Below are 20,391 nucleotides of genomic sequence, written 5' to 3'. Positions count from 1 at the left end.
AGAAGGCAAATAAATGTGTAGCAGCAAGTGAATTTTGTGTTTCGGAGAAACTTGTGAGAGAGTGGAGAAAGAAAGTGTGTATAAGTAAAAGCTTATTAGTTCAGTTTTTGTTTCTATTGTCTTTAACCGGTACTTACCATAGCTCTTTTTTTTTTATTCATTTAGAGATCAATTCAGCTTCTGCTAACGACATGGTATTTTGGACTATAGCATGAATTTCTGCCTCTCAAAAGTAGTATCCATGAAATAGTCAACTCCATAAATTTAACCTTAAAAAATAGTCTAAAAACTTTGACTTTTACACGACTATATACAGTATGTACAGACGTTTAAGTAAAGAATCAGAGAACGCAAAGCATTTTGAAAACATAGTTTTTATCCTTTAAATTCCATTGTTATGGGTCTTTATTTGTCAATTATTGTAATAATTACATAGATTTAGGATCAGGATTGGATTTTTGTAACTTTGGTTTGGTATTTTATACTTTCTAAAAATTGAGGGAAGTGAACTGATTTTGGGGCTGTAAGTAGTAGAATGCCATAGGGATCAGTGCTGGGATCACAGTTACTCATAATATATTATTGACTTAGATGATGGAAATGAATTTACTGTCACCAAGTTTGTTGATGATACAAAAGTAGGTGGGACTGTGAGTGGTCAGGATGACACAAAGAGTCAAAAAAGGCAAATGGATATGTCAAGTGAATAAGTGAAAACTTGGCAGTTGGAATGTAATGTAGAAACATATAAGGTTATGTATTTTGCAAAACATACAAGAACTGAATATTATTTAAATAGGGAAAGACTGCAGAAAGCCAAAGCACCTATCAATTTGGGACTCCTTGTGCATAAATCACAAAAAGGACTAGCATACAAATTAATTGAGAAATTGGGAAAGCAAATGGATGATTGGCCTTTATTTAAAAGGGGTAGGAGTATAAAAAATGCAGAGATCTTGCTAAGACTACACAAGGCACTAGTCAGACCACCCCTGTAATACTGTAAACATAGTGGGTGGCACGGTGGCACAGTGGTTAGCACTGCTGCCTCACAGTGCCAGAGACCCGGGTTCAATTCCCACCTCAGGCGACTGACTGTGTGGAGTTTGCACGTTCTCCCTGTGTCTGCGTGGGTTTCCTCCGGGTGCTCCGGTTTCCTCCCACAGTCCAAAGATGTGCAGGTTAGGTGAATTGGCCATGCTAAATTGCCCGTAGTGTTGGGTAAGGGGTAAATGTATGGGTCGGTGCGGACTTGTTGGGCCGAAGGGCCTGTTTCCACACTGTAATGTAATCTAATCTAATAGCAATATATCTCTCATTGTAAACAAGTTCACAGCTGAATCAATAAGTCATCTTTATAATTGTTTTAATCAATATGTTTGCCATATCTTGAAATGATATGGAAATGTTACAACACACCTTCAGAGCTGGTAGGACTTGAAACAAGACCTTCTGACCCAGAGGTCCCTTATCTGAGAAAAGATACACTGGCACTGGAGACAATCTAGGTTCATTATGTTGATTCTGGGAATGGAAGGATTTTCTTATGAGAAGAGGTTGAGTTATTTGGGTTTGCACTTATTGGAGTTTAAAAGAATGAGAAGAGATCTTGTTGAAACATCTAAGAATCTTACAGAGCTTGACAGGGTGGATGTGGAGAGATTTCTTCCCCTTCCTAAGACAGTCTAGGATCTGAGAGTATAATCTCAAGTAAGGGGTTACCCATTTAAAACAGGGATTAGGAGGGTAATCAGTCTGTGGAATGCTTTACTACAGAGGGCTATTGAGGTTGAGCTGCTAAGTACATTCAAGCTGAGAGACAGATTTTTAATCAATGAGGGAAAGTTATGAGGATAAGGCATGAAAGTGGAGCTTACAATTACCAATTCAGTCATGATCTCATTGAATGGCAGAATACACTTCGATGACCCACTTTTGCTCTTGCATCTTATGGTCCTATAGTCTGTAATTGGGAAAGTTTAATGGTCATTGATGTGCAAAGATTTATCCATTAAACAAAGGTTACAAAGATGAACTAAGGATCTTGTAGCACAGTGGCAATTTTGCTACGTCTGGGTCAGAATGTCTCCACCAGCTCCAGAAGTGTGCTGTAACACTGTCATGTAAGTCAGGGCATGGTGAACATATTGATTAAAACAACTATAAAGATAAATTATTGCTTCAACTGTGAAATTATAAACAATGAGATACATTGCTTTGTCAGCATTTGACAGCACTTTTTCAGGAGGCTAAATGTAGAATTCAATAAAAGGGGTGGACTATTACTTTAAAAACAATAATCTCTGAAAATTGGAGAATATTAATCATATTCAGTACTATATGTTACACCAAAGAAAATCTAACTATCTTATCATGGTTGATTCTCTGATTAAACACTCTCCATGTGAGTTCATCTTTATTACACATTCTCATTGGACTTGTTAAAATTCCTGACACATATTGAGAATATTGAATTTAATCCAAAATAAACATTGTATGGGAGGAACACTCAGATTCTTAGCAGAGACTTAACCGAAAATAATCATCTCAGCAGTTCAGCTTATTTCATACAAATAACACTTCCAATTTTAAAATTAAGTGGCCATTCAAACAAATTAATCAACATTCAATGAACAAGTGCTTATATCCAGTGTAATTTGATGCAAAACCAAAATGTGATTTCAGGAGAAATTCAGGTCATTACGTTAAATGATCTGCAAATAATGATTAATGGGGTAGACTACTAGTTTCACCAGCTGGTGGACTGGATCATTTATCCATTTTAAAACCTTCCCCATCCATTCTATGTCTAAGAGCTGAAGATATAATCGACCCCTATGATTTTTAAACAGTAACAAAATATCAAACTGATTGGTCAAGTCAGAGATATAAAGGATGATTGGAAGAAGTTGAGCAGTAGACAGTCGCAGGCATTGAAATTGTAACTTTTTTTAATTTTACGTGGATGGTTCAGAGGATGCAGTATAAACAAAACTCTCAATGTTTGCTATTGGTTTCAGCTGGGTGGGGGCAAATGGCTTGAAGTAAAGGTGTAATCTATAGTGAATAAACTTAACAGTTGCAAATAGATTTTGACAGGTTGGGAAATTGGAACAAAATGAGGGCAATGTCTTTTAATATATAGAGACACAACATCAGTAATTAGATCTAATAGTGAGTGTACTAGGAAACGATGGAACAATTTACAAGAAATTAAAGAAAAGAAGGATCTAGAAGAAATTGCAAAATATATTGCATCTCACTGTGATGTTCAATATTGAAAAGACGAAGACGCATACAAGATTAGCCCTCAGTAAATCAACATGCATAAACCATAAGGAGAATTTATTAATCATGCAATACCTGTATTTTTTACTCTAAGAAGCACAGATTGACGTATTAAGCTATAATGCATTTGTCCTATCTCTGATACACTGCACATTTGAACATAGCTCCAAACTAGGAGTATAGAATTGATAAGTATAGCTTAAACTCATAATATTACAGATGGTGAATAGGAGGACCTTCTCATTTCAAGGGAGTAGGTTAAAATATCTTTGGTTATGCAGGCTGTTGAAGGGTATTGGAAATAAAGTGAGGCTAGAATTCTGACTTTTGGGAACAGCTCAAGGGGTAGAACTGCTCTTTTCCAAATTTATGTTCCTCTGTAAACAGGTCATTTTTTCAGGGTCAGTTAGATATGTCCAGTGATTCAACAAAATCAATTGAAGGTTGGAATTAAGGAGAAAGTAACTTTATTTATTTTGTCTTTTTGCCTTCATTGGGTGCTAGCATTATCAGTGTTTTGTATATACAGGGGTACTATTTAACGGTGTGAGCATTGGCAGCCCTGTTTCCATCTTCATTCTGAAGTAAAATATGACAATCAAATAGAACTTTCAGGTGAAAGTATGTTCTTGGAAGTTCAGATGAATTAAAAACCTTATACATTTCAAACGAAAATAAAGGCTGCTAGAAATGCAGCAACAAAGCTGACCATGACTTGACAAAGTATAATAAGCAACCAAGCAGTATCCCGATCATAACTGTTTTTAGTCCACTTGGTTTGAGTTTTAAATATACATGCACATCCACTTCATGTCCCGTTTATGAAAAATATTCTGCTAAAGTAGAAACCTTACCTTCCTTGCCGACTGCTTGGAAGAATTACGACCAAAGAATGAAAGCTAAAGAAAAAAATAAAAACAAAAACAAAAACTGAAAATGAACAGGAAAGGAGATAGGGAAGAACAGACAGAAAACAAGAATTTAAGCCATATGAAATGTGACAGAAGTAAAATCACTGAAATAAAAACCATCTGCCATATTAAGCATTGAGGGAATAAACAACAAAAACATTAAAGCAAGATACATCATCTCTTCTGCAAGATTTTCAATTTCTATCTTTTACAATATTCATATAATAGTCACTGGCAAAGAAACATTGAACGGATTTTAATTGGCAAAGAGACGTTAGCTGGAGCTTTCTCACAAAATGAATAATTGAATGACTTAATAATTTCTGCTCTAAATCTTGTATTAAAATACATTGACTTTTATGTAAGATTTTCCAACAGATATTCTATCCAATTCAATAAAAAATTAAACATTTAATCTATTGCTGCATTGTCCATGTCCTGAATAATTTGGTTTTACCTTTTCTTCCATCTCTTTTATCAATCGTTTTTGTGCCTCAATTCTTTCTTCTAGCTCTTTTATTTTCTGTAAAATGAAATTATCAGTTTAATATACTATATTGCAATGTTTTAATCAGCTAGTTATTTTAAGAACTAAGTGCAAAAAATTAACAATTGATGTATTTTCTTTTGAAGTCTCTTTGTGGATTAGTGAAGTGATGCTGAGGTATTCCCAATGCAAAACATACCTGCAAAAACAAAACTATTAGAAAATACTAATTCTAATACAGTTAGAAATAGGCGATAGAAATTAGATGTAAGATTAGAATTCAGTGATGCCATATTAGTAGATGAGTATGTTCATCTGGCAGGTGCCTGTCAAGCAATTAGCTAATCTCCTTAAAATTTACAAAGTTAATATTGGTGTGAAAAATAGAGGAAGACAGAATGTTATCTAAATACATAAAGTGTTCATATTGCCCCCAACTAATTTCTAGCCTGTAGTGATGAGAAAGCACATCTTTTCAGTGCTGAGTTTCTGTCTCATTAACCACTCTACACCATCATCTGAAATAAATTTCCATAAATAATTATATTAGTGGCTTTATTAAAGTTTGAAAAACCTGGATCTAATGCAAATCAAAGTTAAAAAGATAATGGAATTTGTTCTAACTCTGTGCACCAGTACAATTATTGGATGTTCTTATTTATTACTGAAGTGAGTATAGTTAACTCTATTATGAATTTAAAGAAAGGTATTTTAAGGACAGTGAGCTGTTACAATGTCAATCTCTCAGGTACAACATGTGAGATTCCACAGCAGATGACATTTGTGGTGAATCTAGTTTTTACAGAAATCAAACTCACTTGAGACTGAATGTAATTTATTTCTTTATACAACTTATTAATTAAAAGGATTCATTATATATATCTTGATCAATAGCCACATTTGTTGCTTATCATTTTTGGTAAGCAAATACGGATTTTTTTTTGTATTTTGGGGCTAAAACTTACTAAATTACAGATGTAGCTTTGTTTTCTTCAATACCTTGAGGTACAATAATAGATAAAATTATTTAATTAATTACAATGTAAATATGATGAATCTATGGGGTCTTTCTGGAACTGAGACCAGATCATTTCCCTTGAGCTAACACAATATAAATGAACTTGCCATCATTAAAGGTACTTTTAAATTATATCTGTTGCTTTAAGCCAATGTTGCTATCTGTATGTCGAAATACTGCTCTGGAGTATCATAGACTAGTGGTGTCTGTACATATAGTGTATTGACACTGCTTGCTCCTCATCTCTAAATAAAGCTCCCAAACTCCTTATGTACAGTAATATTCCTTTATTTACATCTGTACATAGTAGATTATCAAATACAACTCTCCAGGGTAGTATCTAAACATTTCTCTTGACATGCGCATTCTAGATTGGTGTCTTTCCTTTTATTGCTGTCAATCATGTGATCAATTATATTGTCATGATTTACATGAATCACATCATACTATGTCTTCCCTTAAGTCCCTCTCTACAATGGTTTACATTTCCTTCCTTACATTGGTTTCGTAATCATCATTATTATTATCATTACCACCATAATCATCATTATCTCCATCACCCCATTTCCTGTCAAAGTCTAAATCTCATAGGTCAAGGTAAGTTAAAATTTTTGATTGGACAGTCCAATTGTGTTCACTTTAGTTCGACCTATATGAGGGTATTGTGTCATGGCCAAAACTCCCTTTAATTTTGTTTTATGGTGCATAGACCTCCAAGGTCCATTGTATGGCAGCAACATCTGAAACCGGAAGTCGATGTGTTGGCATTTCAATCACACTGATCGGTGTGTCTGGCTTGGTGGAACCTCGGAGTGGCTGCATGGCTGTGCAGCTTAGAATGAACACAGATCATGACTGGAATAGCTGTAGCATTCTGTACATGGTCTGATATAGTCTTGAGAGAGGTGTTCCACATTTTGTGATAACTAGAACTGGTTTTGGCTTGGCTAAGATCAACGCCTCCTGAAAGTCCTTCAGGGTTCTGACAATAAAGCATCTCCATCAGTCTGTTTGTTTGATGAACATGGCTTTTGACTTCTGCTCTTTTAGCCAGACTTTATGCCCTGGGCTGTGAGGTTGCAGTTTTTTTTCCCATGTCTGGAATTATCCCAACTCTGCTGCTTTTTGCAGTGGCTTTTCTTTAGCTATTTTACCCTCTCGTGGTGTTGAAAGGTTATGTTTGGTCTGAGTTTTTGTTCTAAAATTGATATATCCAGTTTTAATGTCCACTTCCAAACAATTCTCCTGGTGAATACCCATTATTCAATAATGTTGCTATGTAACTGAATCACACTAATTTCAAATCTAGATTCTTATGCATCAATAAGTTCATTGTTGGTTGCTAATTATTCTGGAAACCTGTATCACAAAAATTGTTTTCAGCGTGCTTTGATTATAGAGTCTGTTGTGATTGAATAAAGCCATTTTGAATAATAATTGACAGGGATTAGATACATTTCCCCTCTAAAATCAAACAAATGTCTTGCTAGCTTTTCGATAATCTTTTGCAAACTCTTGTTAAAATAATTGGGTCTGTTTGCACTTGGCTCTGTATGGCACGCAGTTGGGATGACAGAATGTTAATGTCATGTCTATTCCAAAACGCTTGGCTTCCACACTGATTGCAGTGCTCTTGCTCTGTACTTTGCGATACCTAGATGGCCCCTGTGGAGTTTTTGTGGGATTACTCTTCACTTTGAATTGGCTATAATCAATCTATGGCTATAATCATTCTATGGCTGTGACACCAATAAACCTTCCACCAAAACCAAGTGCCGTTTTTGCCTGTGGTACCTTTTCAGCACTTAGTCTGCTCAGCTTTATTTTGACCACCATTGCAGACAGAGTTTTCCCAACCTTTGTACTTTCCTTGTCAGATTTTGAGCTGTACAAAAGTGTTGAACTTTGCCCTCAGATGGTAAAGTGTTGGTTATAGCTGTAGAATAAGACCCTGTTTCGACAAGAATAGGATAATCTTTTCTTGATTGGTTCACTTCTACGCTCAACACTTGTGCCTTGCCTGGAATATAAACTACACTATAACTGCATCTCATTTGATTAAGTCTGAATCTTTGAATGCAGAGAAGTACGTCTGAGATTTCTTTTGAGCCCAAGCATGTTACCAAAGCTTGTGGTCCATCTTGACCTTGAATTTCAGTCCCACAAAGTAATCTGCAAACTTTTCACATCCCATGTAATCATTAACACTTCCTTCTCTATGGTTGTGTGCTTCTGTTTCATTTCCATCAAAGATTTTGACATAAAACAAACTGGTTTTCATGTTCTATTAGTTTGGATTTGAATAAGTATGATTGCTGTGGCTACGACAGTGCATAAAGTGGGATTATCACGCACTAAAGCATCAGTAAAACATAACTTATTTCTGTTAAATTCCCAGTTGATAGTAACACTGGACAAATCAGATCCCAGAGTTAAACCTGGCTTAGTAAACATTAAGTTTTTTAAACCATAGATTTCAGTCACTGAACCACAAACGCAGCAGCAGCAGCAGTCTTGTTGTTGGTGTACAGTCAGCTGCTCTGGAGATGGGGGTGGGGGGTGGGGTTGAGGGGCGGCGGTGGGTGGGAGGCAGTGTTGGACGGCGTGCGGGGGTGGGGTTGGGGGCAGGGGGCGTTGTTGGATGAGGTTGGGGACAGGAGGCGGTACTGGGGCGGAGGGTGGTGTTGGACAGGTTTGGGTGGCGGGGGTGGTGTTGGATGGGGTTCAGAGGTGGGGGGGCAGGTTTGGAAGGGCAGGGAATGGTGTTGGATGGGGTTTTGGGGTGGTGTTGGACGGGGTTGAGGGTCAGGGTGCGGTGCTGGGGGGTGGAGGGCAGTGTTGGATGGGGTTCGGACGTGGGGGGCAAGGTTGGAGGGGCAGGGAGCGGTGTTGGATGGGGTTTTGGAGGTGGGCGGGGGGGCGGTGATGGGGTCTGGGTCTCGCGCGCTTTGTGCTGGGAGGCGGTGTTGGACCGAGTTGGGGCCGGGCGGTGTTGGGGAAACAGTCTCACGTGCTGTGTGCTGCTGCAGTCTCCTGAATGGGGAGCATTCTTTAAAAACTCCGAGCCCCAGAGGAAAAGCATTTAATCGATTAACCGAATAATCGATTATCCGAACGAAATAGTGCCCGCCCATCTCATTCAGATAATCAAGGTTCCCTTGTGTAGGTGAGGAGTCATTCCTGCCTCCACACTAAAGCCTCTCATTCAGCTGGCACAGCTGGCAATGGTTTCCTTTTGGCAAACTGCTTAACATTCATTAGATGCTATTTCCTTCTGTCAATGTCTCTCTCACTGAGACCAGTAAAATAAACTGCTAACTCAGCTCACATGGATTCCTTAAACTCATGTTTTCAACAATCTTGGAAGTTGTCTTTCTCTTTGATACTTCTGTAGCTTTCTGCTTCTGAAACTGTTTTTTCTTCCTCAGAGATTTCTAAGCACCCCAGGACTTACCCATAGCCCCAGCTTCTTGGACCCTGCCACTAACAGCACCTCTGCTGGTATCAACCTCTCCTTTCTGAAAGAACCTGTTTCTGGTCCTTTCTCTCTCAACCTGCTCATCACACACACACTCCTCCTCACCCCCTCTCTTTGCTGGTTATAAAACTCAAGTCAGCAAACACCTTTACAAATTTTACCTCCTGTATGTTTGCTGGTCATTTAGCTAACATCACATGACTACTTTTAAATGCTGTTGTTAATTCACTGTTTAAAATAACTTTCTGACCATTTAGAAAAGCAGTTCAGCTGTACATAGAGTTGAAAACTAAAATCCATTTTTCCTCCACTTGAGAACTCCAGTTCCCAAGTAGTAATAATATATCAAAAACCCTCATTGCTTCTTCCATATTTTTTGATATGCTGAAGCCTGCTCTTGCCTCCAATTCCATTTCTGGTCCTTTTCTAAAAAATACTCTCTTATAGATTGAGGAAGATTGACACAGTTAGGGATAAACATCCCAATTTAATTTACCATGCCAAAGAGGTACTGTACAATGTTTACACACTGTGGTCCCAAACCTTCACTGCTGGCTCTTATCTTCCATGGATCTGCTGTGATGATTTTTCTTGGATGTGTTCCAGGAACGTAAATGTTGTTCTAGAGAATTGATATTTATCATTAGTGCAAGGCCTACTCTCTGTAGTGCCTTTAACACATGCTTGACCCTTTGGTCATGTTCCACGCACTCATATTCATCCATATGGCAAATGGTGCCCGCTTTGCCTTCAGGATACCAAATATTGCTCTTTGGAAAATGTCTGATGTAGAGGAGATCCAAGATGGGAGATGGCTGGAACGATACTGACCAAATGGTGTAATACATGGAGTCAGCAATCTGTTGCTTGGTTTAAGAGAAGCTGTCAGAACCCACTGTTGGCCTCCAGCTTTGTGAAAACTTACATCTGACCAATTTTGCCAAGTTAGAGTTGACAAATGAAATAGGATAGATTTCCCTTTATATTCCTCTATTTAACAGAATGATATTCACACACAATCGTAGTTTTCCATTTGTCTTGGCAAAAGCTACTAGACTTGAGCACCATTGTTTTATTTGTGTCGCTGGTAATGTGACTGGACTTTGCATCACACAATTTAACTGAAATTTTGCAAGGAGATGGTTTGGCACCATCATCCTGGTTCAATATGCCTTTAAATAGTTTGGTAAACTCTTGCCGAAATTCTTTCTTGTCTTCAGTTTGAAGAACAGTATTCATTCTTTTTAAGAGATTCAGTTGAATTCTACTCAATACCAATATATTCTGATTCTTCAATATATGTAATGTTTCACTGACATTCTGCCCTCTGCGACTGAGCTTGTGGTGATGTGCCCAGCAACTAAGGGTGACTCCTGGATTTTGAAGTTTCATGATTGCTGTTCTGACCCTTTTTGACTGTAACCATAGTAAGCTGTCGATCACTACTGAAACAACTGCACCTGTGCTGAGTTCAGATTCTGTTTTAGATTCTTGCACCTTCAAGTAGATGGTCCAGAATCAGCTTTGACACTCTTTACCCCCTAGGAATGTTGTCTTGACCTTTCATTCCACATCTTTAACTTGAACCTTTTCCTTATTGTTTCCCAGTCCGTGTTAAATGCTTGCTGATTCGCATTTTAATTTTTCTGGAAATTTGCCTTTTGCAGGAAGCTTTCTTTGTTTCCGAGGTGATAAAGATGCTGTTGCATTACAATAGGCAAAATCTTGTAGGGTTATCATTGTGACATTTGTGACAGAATTGCATGAGAAATCTGTCAAGGTGTATCTCGAGGTCAGGAAGAAGTTACTGTATCTGTTCAGCAGAGTGCTAAGTTTCTGACTGAGTTTATAGCCTTTTAAACATAGTATTAGTGACACATTTGCCTCATTAATAGACAGCTTCCTATCTTAGCAGATGTGTCAAACAAGCTAGAGATGCTTGACATGAAAGCCAGAGCAGATACCAAACAATTTCAACTCAACCCCTTTTGCTCTGAAGGATCTCCGGGTTGGATACCAGGCATTAACACCTCAGAAAATGCTCTATGGGCATCAGCCTGTTTGACATCCAAGATGTGCCATTCTCTAAGAACATTCACGGCACATCTTCAATCTACTTACAGGACACTCCTGCATTTTAATGCAGAACCTTGGGCTGCACCAGCAATTATAACTGTACAGCTACAGCAAGGACTCTGTATACTCAGGGACACGCATCCAGCTCAAGGAATGGGCTAGGCTACATTTTTGCCTGTTGCCTTGCTGTTATACTGTTTCCATATTCTGAGTTTACTTGATGCTCTCCGCATTCCTGCCCTTCCTTGCCTTATTGTGCTTTGCTTAACATCCCCTCCTCCACCAGAAAACAAACAGGCTCACATTAATTCTGTCTTACCTTGGTGTTTCGTGCAGACACAAAGGAAGGAGGCTTGTCATGATTGTCAACAGTCCTCAGTCAAGTCAAGGAAGGTAGCATTTGGTCAGAGGTTCCCAGCACAGTAAGCCAAGGGCAGACTCCGACACCAGTCCAACGGTTTAGACACAGTCAGTCACTCAGGGCAGTCTGAGTCAGGATAGTCTCCACTTAACAGGTGGGCAGCTCATCACCCACCTTGAGACTTTCTGCCCTATTGTAGGATGTGTTCCTCCTGGAATGAGAGACAGGCAAGCGTTAAAGGAGGTGAAAATGGGTGGCACAGTTATTGGTGCAGGTGGCACATTGTAGCCCTGCGAGTGAGTAAGCAGTGCTGAGGGCATGCAGGTTCAGTGATATCAGGAACTGGGGTGAAAGCAAGTGTGGGAAAATGTTGCAGCTATAGTGAGAGTGCTGTGGCAAGATACTTGGTGGGAAGTGCATACAGTAGCAGAGAGAGAATGAGTGTGAAGTACTAAAGAGAATATGGCAGGATTTAGCATAGCAGAGTGGGAAGAAGGCCATTGACATTCTTCCCAACTCTGTTGTCTTCCAGATGGCTGAGACTGCACTGACCTTGGATCAGGTTGGCAATGGTGTGGCATTGTGGCCTCCATTGCTGGCCTTGAAGGGGCAGGCGGAGAGGTTATTCTAGCTCTGCACCACCTCATCCAGCAGAGCATCCAGGTCCCTATTACAAAAAAGTGTACCAATTTCCCCTTATTTACTACATCCAGGCCAAGAACCATGCAGGATAACTGTGGACTGCACAGTGTGCTTTGAATGATGGCGTTGTACAGAGATATTGTGAATTCCAGGAGATCTGGTAAAGTAGCAAGTTGTTCCAGGTTTGCTGAGTGATAGAGTAGAACTACGATGTGGTGTCATCAGGGTGGGGTCGGCAATTAATTAAATGGGTTTTGTAAAATATGGGGAGAAGCCTCCTTCAACTTCAAAGCAAAAAAACCTCCCAACAACATGCACTTAGCCAAAAGGATGGAGGATTCAAAGTCATATTTTCTAGTGCTTCAAACTGCCACATTTACAGCACTCACGGCAACACACATACACACAGAGGACAGTTTTGTGTTTCGGTTTAGAACCACTTCCTGTATAATCTCATATACTTGATAATACTGATACCCACTGTTTTGGCATTTTGATGGACATTCCAGAGGGTGACAATTCCATTTTGGGGCCCTTATTTCTGCCTGCATCGAGAATTAGATTGCCTGCTCCAACATCAAGTCCTCCTTGATTTGAAGAAAGTTTTTTTCCCTCACACTGCCTCCCATTATTTCATCCTTCAAAACTCAGTACCTGCAATATCCTTGATGGTATGAAAAGAAATGGCAAGCAAGATAGTTGATGCTTGGTTTTAATTTTCCACAGGAGAAAGTGAGGACTGCAGATGCTGGAGATCAGAGCTGAAAATGTGTTGCTGGAAAAGCGCAGCAGGTCAGGCAGCATCCAAGGAACAGGAGAATCGACGTTTTGGGCATGAACCCTTCCTGAAGAAGGGCTCATGCCCGAAACGTCGATTCTCCTGCTCCTTGGATGCTGCCTGACCTGCTGCGCTTTTCCAGCAACACATTTTCAGCTTTAATTTTCCACAATTCACTAGGTTCAGGGAAAGTTCAATTAGATTGGAAAATAACAAATATATCTTCTTTGTTCAAAAATGTTGGGCAGAAAGCAGGAAACTACAGGCTAGTTAGCTTAACATCTATTATATGAAAAATGTTACAAGCTATACTAAAGATAATACATTAAGACATTTAGAAGTGTAAGAGGTGATTTGATCTATACATTTGAAATTCTGAGGATTCTTGACAAAAGTGCATGTGGAAATAATGTTTACTTTCTTCCACACGAATTGAGAATTAAGGCTCACTGTTTAAAAGTAAGAGTTCACATATTTTTAAGACAGAGAAGGAAAGAATAATTTTCTCACAGAGGGTTAAGAATCTTTGGAACTCTTCCTTAAAAGACTGTGGAAGTAATCATTTAACTTTTTAAGGCAGAGGTAGATATATTTTTGACAAGACCATAAGACCATAAAAGCAGATCGACTCATTCAGCCCATCGAGTCTGCTTCGCCATTCAATCATGGCTGACAGGTTTTTCAACCCCATTTTCCTGCTTTCTCCCCGTAACCTTTGACCCCTTGGCAATCAAGAAGTTATCTATCTCTGTTTTAAATATACTCATTGACATGACCTGCACTGTCTTCTGTGGCAATGAATTCCATAGATTCCCCACTCTCTGTCTAAAGAAGTTTCTCCTTATCTCTATTCTAAAGGGTCTTTCCTTTACTGTAAGGCTGTGCCCTCGGATCCTAGTCTCTCCTGCCAATGGAAATCTCTTCCCAATGTTCACTCTGCCCAGACCATTCAGTATTCTGTACGTTTCAATCAGATCCTCCCCTCCAACCTTCTAACCTCCATTGAGTATAGTCCCAGGGTCCTCAAATGTTTCTCATTTGTTTAGCCTTTCATTCCTGAGATCATTCTCATGAACCTCCTCTGGACCCGCTCCAGGGCCAACACATCTTTCCTGAGGTATGGGGTCCAAAATTGCTCACAATACTCTAAATGTGGTCTGACCAGAGCCTCGAAAAGCCGCAGAAGTACAGAAGTACATTCAGGTCCTCTCGAGGTGAATGAAAACATTGTATTTGATTTCCTAACTACTGACTCAACCTGCAAGCTTACCTTAAGTGAAACCTGGACCAGAGCTCCCAAGTCCCTTTGCACTTCCAATTTCTGAATCTTCTCTCCATTTAGAAAATAGCCCATGCCTGTATTCTTCCTATCAAAGTGCATGACCTCACATTTTCCCACATTGTACTCCATCTGCCACATCTTTGCCCACTCTCCTAACCTGTCTAAATCTTTCTGCAACCTCCCTGTCTCCTCAATGCTACCTGTTCCTCCACCTACCTTTGTATCATCTGCAAACTTAGAGTGCCATCAGTTTTTCATCCAGATCATTAAAATATAAAATGAGAAGTTGTGGTCCAAACACTGACCTTTGTGGAACACACTCGCCTGAGAAGGACCCCTTTATCCCGAGTCTCTGCCTTCTGCCAGACAGCCAAGCTTCTATCCATGCTAGTACCTTGCCTCTAACAACAGGGGCCCTTATCTTACTCAGCAGCTTCCTGTGGGGCTATGGGATGAAAGTTATTGGGGTTCTGTGGGAATGTAGAGTAGTCAAATCAACCATGATCTGACTGAATATTGAAGCAGAATCAAAGGGGTTGAGTGGCCTACTCCTACACCTAACTGGTTTGTTCATATGAAAGTGATGTTGGCTCTAACAGCAAAAACAACAAATGATGTTGAACATTCAGCAGATCAGATACCATCAGGTGCTCATGTCTTATATCAGAACTATGAAAACTTAAACACATGATAGCTAAAGGTTAGATGGGGCATGTCAGCTGCCACTTTGGAAATTCTTATCAATAAGACACAGGGACAGATTGACAACTCGGAGACCTATTAGCAGAATCTGTAGCTACGAATGCAGGGAAAGCACTCATGCACCCAGACCCATGTTACTCAATGTTTCTGTCTATCTGTAGGTCATGAACATGCACAATAAGCATGAACCTGCCTAGACAGGGAGAGGAATACCTGACTTTATTATGGTAACCCTATTGGAGAAACAGGCCATGGAGCAGACTGGAGATTAAGGAGACTAGGCCTGTGTTGAAGAGGTGGTTGGATTTGTGCATCCATCTGGTAAGAAGTCTTTCGCTCTGCTACCTGTTGCACATAAAGCAGCAACAGATATGCATAACAGGCATAAACATGGCAGCTGGTAATATTGATACACTTTTATATTCTTCTATACAGCCTCTAGAGACACTCTTACTTAAGGCATAACAACAGAAAACCCTCCGACCTATTTCCATCACAATCTCCATTATCACGTCCAATGAGTAAAAGTCAAAGGGAAGCTCAGAGAAAACATTATCAAGCCATCCCCTTTATCCTCCGACAGAGAATAATGTTCACCTTAATTGTTAATGTATCTAGAGTAAACATGGGATCATAACCAGAACACAGCATTGACATGGGCTCACTGTTGGTGGAGTAAATTAGGACTGGGATTTCTGATTCTTGGAGGACTGCTGAGTCTCTGATAAGCCTACAACAGATGAGAATGCTTTGGTCTAAGCATTAATGAACTGACAGAGATGCAGAGGCGAGCAGGGGAATGATTAGCAGAGGTGCCAAAGATGAGTAAAGACTGATGTGGAGGGTGTAAGTGTTCGGCCTAGTTCTGTCTAACGTTCTGGAATACCTATTGCCTCCATTGAATGGGGGCAGTCGCTTTGTGAAGTGTCAGGTCCAGTGGAATGTTCAGGATGTGTACAGTGACTTCCACATTGTTGCATAGATGCATTTGATGGTTGAACAAGAGGTAGCCAAGGCACCCTGACTGACCTCCAAGCATCTCATTCTCTCAAGGAATGTGCCATTGCAAAACAAACGGTAGGAGGAAAGGCACCCAGTGGTTGTCATCTCAGGACATTCTAGAGATTCTCTGTCACTCCTTTGGTCCTCAGCTTGTGACCACAATGTCTGCATCACCTCAGGCTGAGGAGATTACAACCAGATCAATGCAGACATCTCCTAGCAGGCCACAGCCCTCTAGACGAGGACAGTCTAACTGGTATTACAGTGCTCCCCCTGAGCAGTCCAGGTAACAGCATCTCACTTTCAGGAGACCAATTATCTGGTCAGTTCTGGCCTTTGATGTTAAGGTTGCTTTGTGCTGCTGTTCTGCATCAATTTGGAGGTTCCTTACTTGGTCATTAGCCATATCATCCAACATTATCACTTGTGCTTGACAGCGAGGTAGGATTGTGTGTGTGTGTGTGTGTGTGAGAGTGAGGGGGGTGGAATTGGGGGTCAACAATTTGAGGAACCTGGGAGTTGCAGAATGCAAGATTGTAGCAACTCCATGGATAACAGGTACAAATCTGCAGGAACTATTACCTGCAGGTACAACTGAGGTGGATATTGAGGGAGTGGACATCCCTTCTTGTTCAGTAACTGGTTGGATGATGCTAGGGCACATGTGGGCAGCTGATTGGCTCTTGAAGCTAGGGAACCCAGTGACAGGTGCAAATTCAAAGGCTCAGGTAATTTGACTTTCTGGTGAACTGCACAAGCAGATATGCTTTTCTGAGAAGGACATCCATTAACTCACAAATGCACTTGTGGGTGGTTGATTGGGAGATACTACACAAGTCTCCAGTTGCGCTTTGAAAGGCGCCAATCGGAGGAAATTTTATCTCACTGTAAGCTTGAATGACAGAGGCACAGCATTACCTTCCAAATGACCTTTTGTAGGAGGATGTCAGATGGAGCTGATTCAGTTTCTCATCATGGGAAGATACTGGCAGTGTTGGCATACATCTATCTGCAGATAGCTATGGTGCCTTCCGTAGACCCTCTTGCAGTAGACTACTCAAGGGTACTGAAGACCTAAATCCTCTTCTTTAGATATAACATTTTGGTCCACAGCTGGGTGCCCATTAGCTTCAGGTGCCTGCTATTGTTGTTGCTGGGCATTCTTTCATTTTCTCTTTGGTACAACAAAGTCAGAAGAGCTGCTGGTTTGGTTCAGCTTGCTAAGAATTTTGCACTCAATTATGGATCAATGACAAATAACAGGAACGATATGGTTGGTTCAACTAGACAACTTGTTCTCATACCCATAACATTTGGGCCTTTAATCTAGCTGCTCAGATCTTGGATGAAAGCCTGCTCTGCACCTGCCCGTTCATGGTGAGGCCCATTGTCATTCTGTCATATTCAGCTTTTAGCCTTGAGCATAAGATTATATTCCATGCATGTGGGATGTGGTCACTTTCATTATCCCCTGCAATAGCTTCAACCCTTTTTCCTTTGATCAGATTGAAGTACTCAGGACACCGAATGCTCTTGCGCAACTTCATGTGGAACTACCCCACATCCCCAAGCCATTTTTCCGGAGTATGAGCCACTTCATAGCTTAGACTTCACTGCATTACACGGCCAGACTGGGATATCAGAGTTATGAGATGCTAGAGCATCCTAACCTTTACACTGTTGTGAGAGCTTTATTTCAGCAAACACTCCCCAACAGTGTTTTCACACAATGATTTATTGTTATTTCTGTTTTACTTCATAAAGGTTTGGTTCCCTGAGCCGTGTAGGAACATGTGCCACCAAACCTGAGGCCCCTTCCATCTCCAAATTCTCAGCAAATGACTGTGTAGAGACCCAACTCCCGATAAAGTAATACTTTTTTTATTCCTTCATCCTCAGTCCTTTCCTCTAACATAGGATGACCTTTATTACCATTGACAAACGTCTTCTTTCCACTGGCTTCCCCTCTGTCCTGTTTCAATCTCTCCCAGACATTTTCATCCCATTTACCATTTCATTTCACCTATATGAAGTTTTGCCTGGACTCATACTCCACCAGCTGCACGTGTCCAATTTAACCTAGCACCACCCCTTGTCCAACTCACCTGTTTCCTCACCCTTTCCAGCACACATTACCATCAATACTCCCTTTAATTTGCACCATTGACAGGAGTTAGTTCAGCTGTTAGGAAATAGATTACCTCAGTAGAAGGGTTTTAGTTTGAATATTCCAGACCAGAAGTGTTTGGTCAAAATCATGAAGGAATTATTTGAAGCTAAGAAAGTTTAACGTCTGTTATATGGATAATCAGGGAGGAGGCTATCAATCTCTCAAGATCATGAATTGAAAGGAGCAGTTGAGTCCAGCTTCAGATCTGACAGAGAAGAGAATTCTCTCTGGCAAATGTGCACTGAAAAGTGATGATGTATGTAATAGATTTTTATTTTCCACGCATTTTAAAATCTTTCAAATTGAATTATAAATTGCTTGATTTGTTCTAGTTTGTCTTAATTTTGTTTCATAAACATCGTTATATTGTTTAAACAAAATCTGCAGCATTTCTTTCAGTGAAACACCAACACATTAAAGAAGTAAAAAGTTCTATCAAGCTAGATTTCAGCCTGGCATCTGACTTGTCCAGTAACATCATCAGCTGGAATCATAATAATACAAAAATCTGGCAACCCCTATTCTGAATCATCTTGCTAATGAAGAAATCTCAGTAGGAAGCATATCGCAGTGTGTACTCACCAGAGTGATCAGGCAGAAGTCCATCCATCAGGCACACAACTCATATATACACTCAAGTTTGTGAAAATACTTTTTTTTAAAACAATGATTACGAAAAGGATTCTGACTATGAATGTAATTCCACTGGTCTGGAATGTTAACGAGTATCTATGCCATGGTAATGAATGCAAAAGAGCTTCTCAATCATTTGTGAGGCTTCTTTCTAAATGAATACCAAATTTTTAAGCCACTGTTTAAATTTTGCACACCACCCTACGCAATTACATTCTTCTTCCTGCCTTCCTACTCACTCTAAAAGAATCCAAAAGATTCTGCTCAAAGAGAAGGACAGAAGGATTGAATTATATCAAATAGGGATAAAGAAACACAATGGAAAACTAGGAAATTATGATAAAATGTAAAAATCTAACTTTTTTTAATAGATCTTTGACAATTTGAATACATAAACGAGATAAAACAGTTCAAACTGTTCATCTTTTTCAGGGCCAGAGAGGCATGATATTAACAGTTATCATATTGTGAAAAAACATTAATGCTGTTAAATTGTAGAACTAAATTCCTGTCAGAAGTTAATTGGCAAATTAATGTGCAAATGAAGAAAGTTCTTTCAAATAACAGGGAGGCTAAGGACAAGATACCATTTGTGTAAAGCAAATATTTAAGTGACATAAATTGATCAACAAGTTACAAAAATTCAGAATTGTAACATATCTCTTAATCCCTGGAATTTGCTGGTTGCTTTGTCCATTAATAACATCACGCATTATTGACATTTGGCCCATTGTCTATGAATTAATTCTTGGACAGATATGATCCTACCCTGGACTAGAATCTGGTTCCTACCAAAATAAGCATCGCTATAATCACACAATAGGTCAGAATCTTCTACAATAAGCCTAAATGAGGATTTATGCATGTAACTCAAGAGATTTGAGAGGAATTCTGAATATTTAGTACAGAGATTGGCTTTAATACATTAAATTAGTAGCATTTCTCTGCCACAATTCATCGAATTTTTCTGAGACTTTTTCTGAAGGCATTGTGAAAACATCAATCCTGTTTACAGTTCTATAACAACCACTATTTCAATCCCAATTATGCAGGATGACTGCTTGACTCATTGTTTTCATTTTATGGCTTACTTCAGGTTATTTGGTTAGTGGAGATGGTTGCAAGTTATAGCATACATTTATTTTTAAATGCCAGCCATTTCTGAATGAGGTGCCTTCAGATGTTGAACAGCTAATAAATATCTACCTGTTGGGCATGGTGGACAAGTTCCATTCGCTCCCTCAGTATTTGTGCATCGCGTTCCCGGAGCTCACTCATGACCTGCCGCTTCCATTGCTCCACTGCCCCCTTCAGCTTCTCTTGTTCTTCTTCAGACAAAAGCTCAGTCATCTTGGCACCAGCTTCTTGCTGCAGAGCATCATATAACATGGCTTCCAGCTCCAGAATCCGCTGTTGTAAAATGAACATGCACATTTCTCATACAGTACTACAGTTACAATGCTGTTGCTGGTATCAGATGGTGGAATAGCTTACAATTTTCAAAGTCAAGTATTGTTTCAACTTAGTTCCAGAACATGAAGAGTGATCGGCTTTTGAAATTAA

The 20,391-nt window shown here is 39.6% G+C and overlaps 1 protein-coding gene across 21 annotated transcripts in view; it reads right to left on the bottom strand.

The window, feature by feature from the left end:
- jakmip3 (Janus kinase and microtubule interacting protein 3) overlaps window positions 1–20,391 on the bottom strand; it is a 377,671-nt gene that overhangs the window by 87,150 nt on the left and 270,130 nt on the right. For 13 of the 21 annotated variants that reach the window (XR_015760937.1, XR_015760934.1, XR_015760936.1 and 10 more), the window contains 3 exons: window positions 20,035–20,238; window positions 4,657–4,722; window positions 4,143–4,187 (listed from right to left, as the gene is read on the bottom strand). Coding sequence is in view for 8 of the 21 variants with exons in the window: in XM_043712580.2 (XP_043568515.1) it covers window positions 4,168–4,218; window positions 4,657–4,722; window positions 20,035–20,238 (321 nt within the window). In the remaining 13 variants the exon portion in view is untranslated. Of the gene's footprint in view, window positions 1–4,142; window positions 4,219–4,656; window positions 4,723–20,034; window positions 20,239–20,391 lie in introns of all 21 variants that reach the window. The other 8 variants (XM_043712580.2, XM_043712581.2, XM_043712582.2 and 5 more) reach the window with 1 other exon arrangement.

Source organism: Chiloscyllium plagiosum, unplaced genomic scaffold, assembly GCF_037043375.1.
Source record: "Chiloscyllium plagiosum isolate Xiang-an unplaced genomic scaffold, Cpla_swu_hap1 HiC_scaffold_22, whole genome shotgun sequence".
Taxonomy (NCBI): domain Eukaryota; kingdom Metazoa; phylum Chordata; class Chondrichthyes; order Orectolobiformes; family Hemiscylliidae; genus Chiloscyllium; species Chiloscyllium plagiosum.
This window is presented reverse-complemented; position numbering and strand designations above follow the sequence as displayed.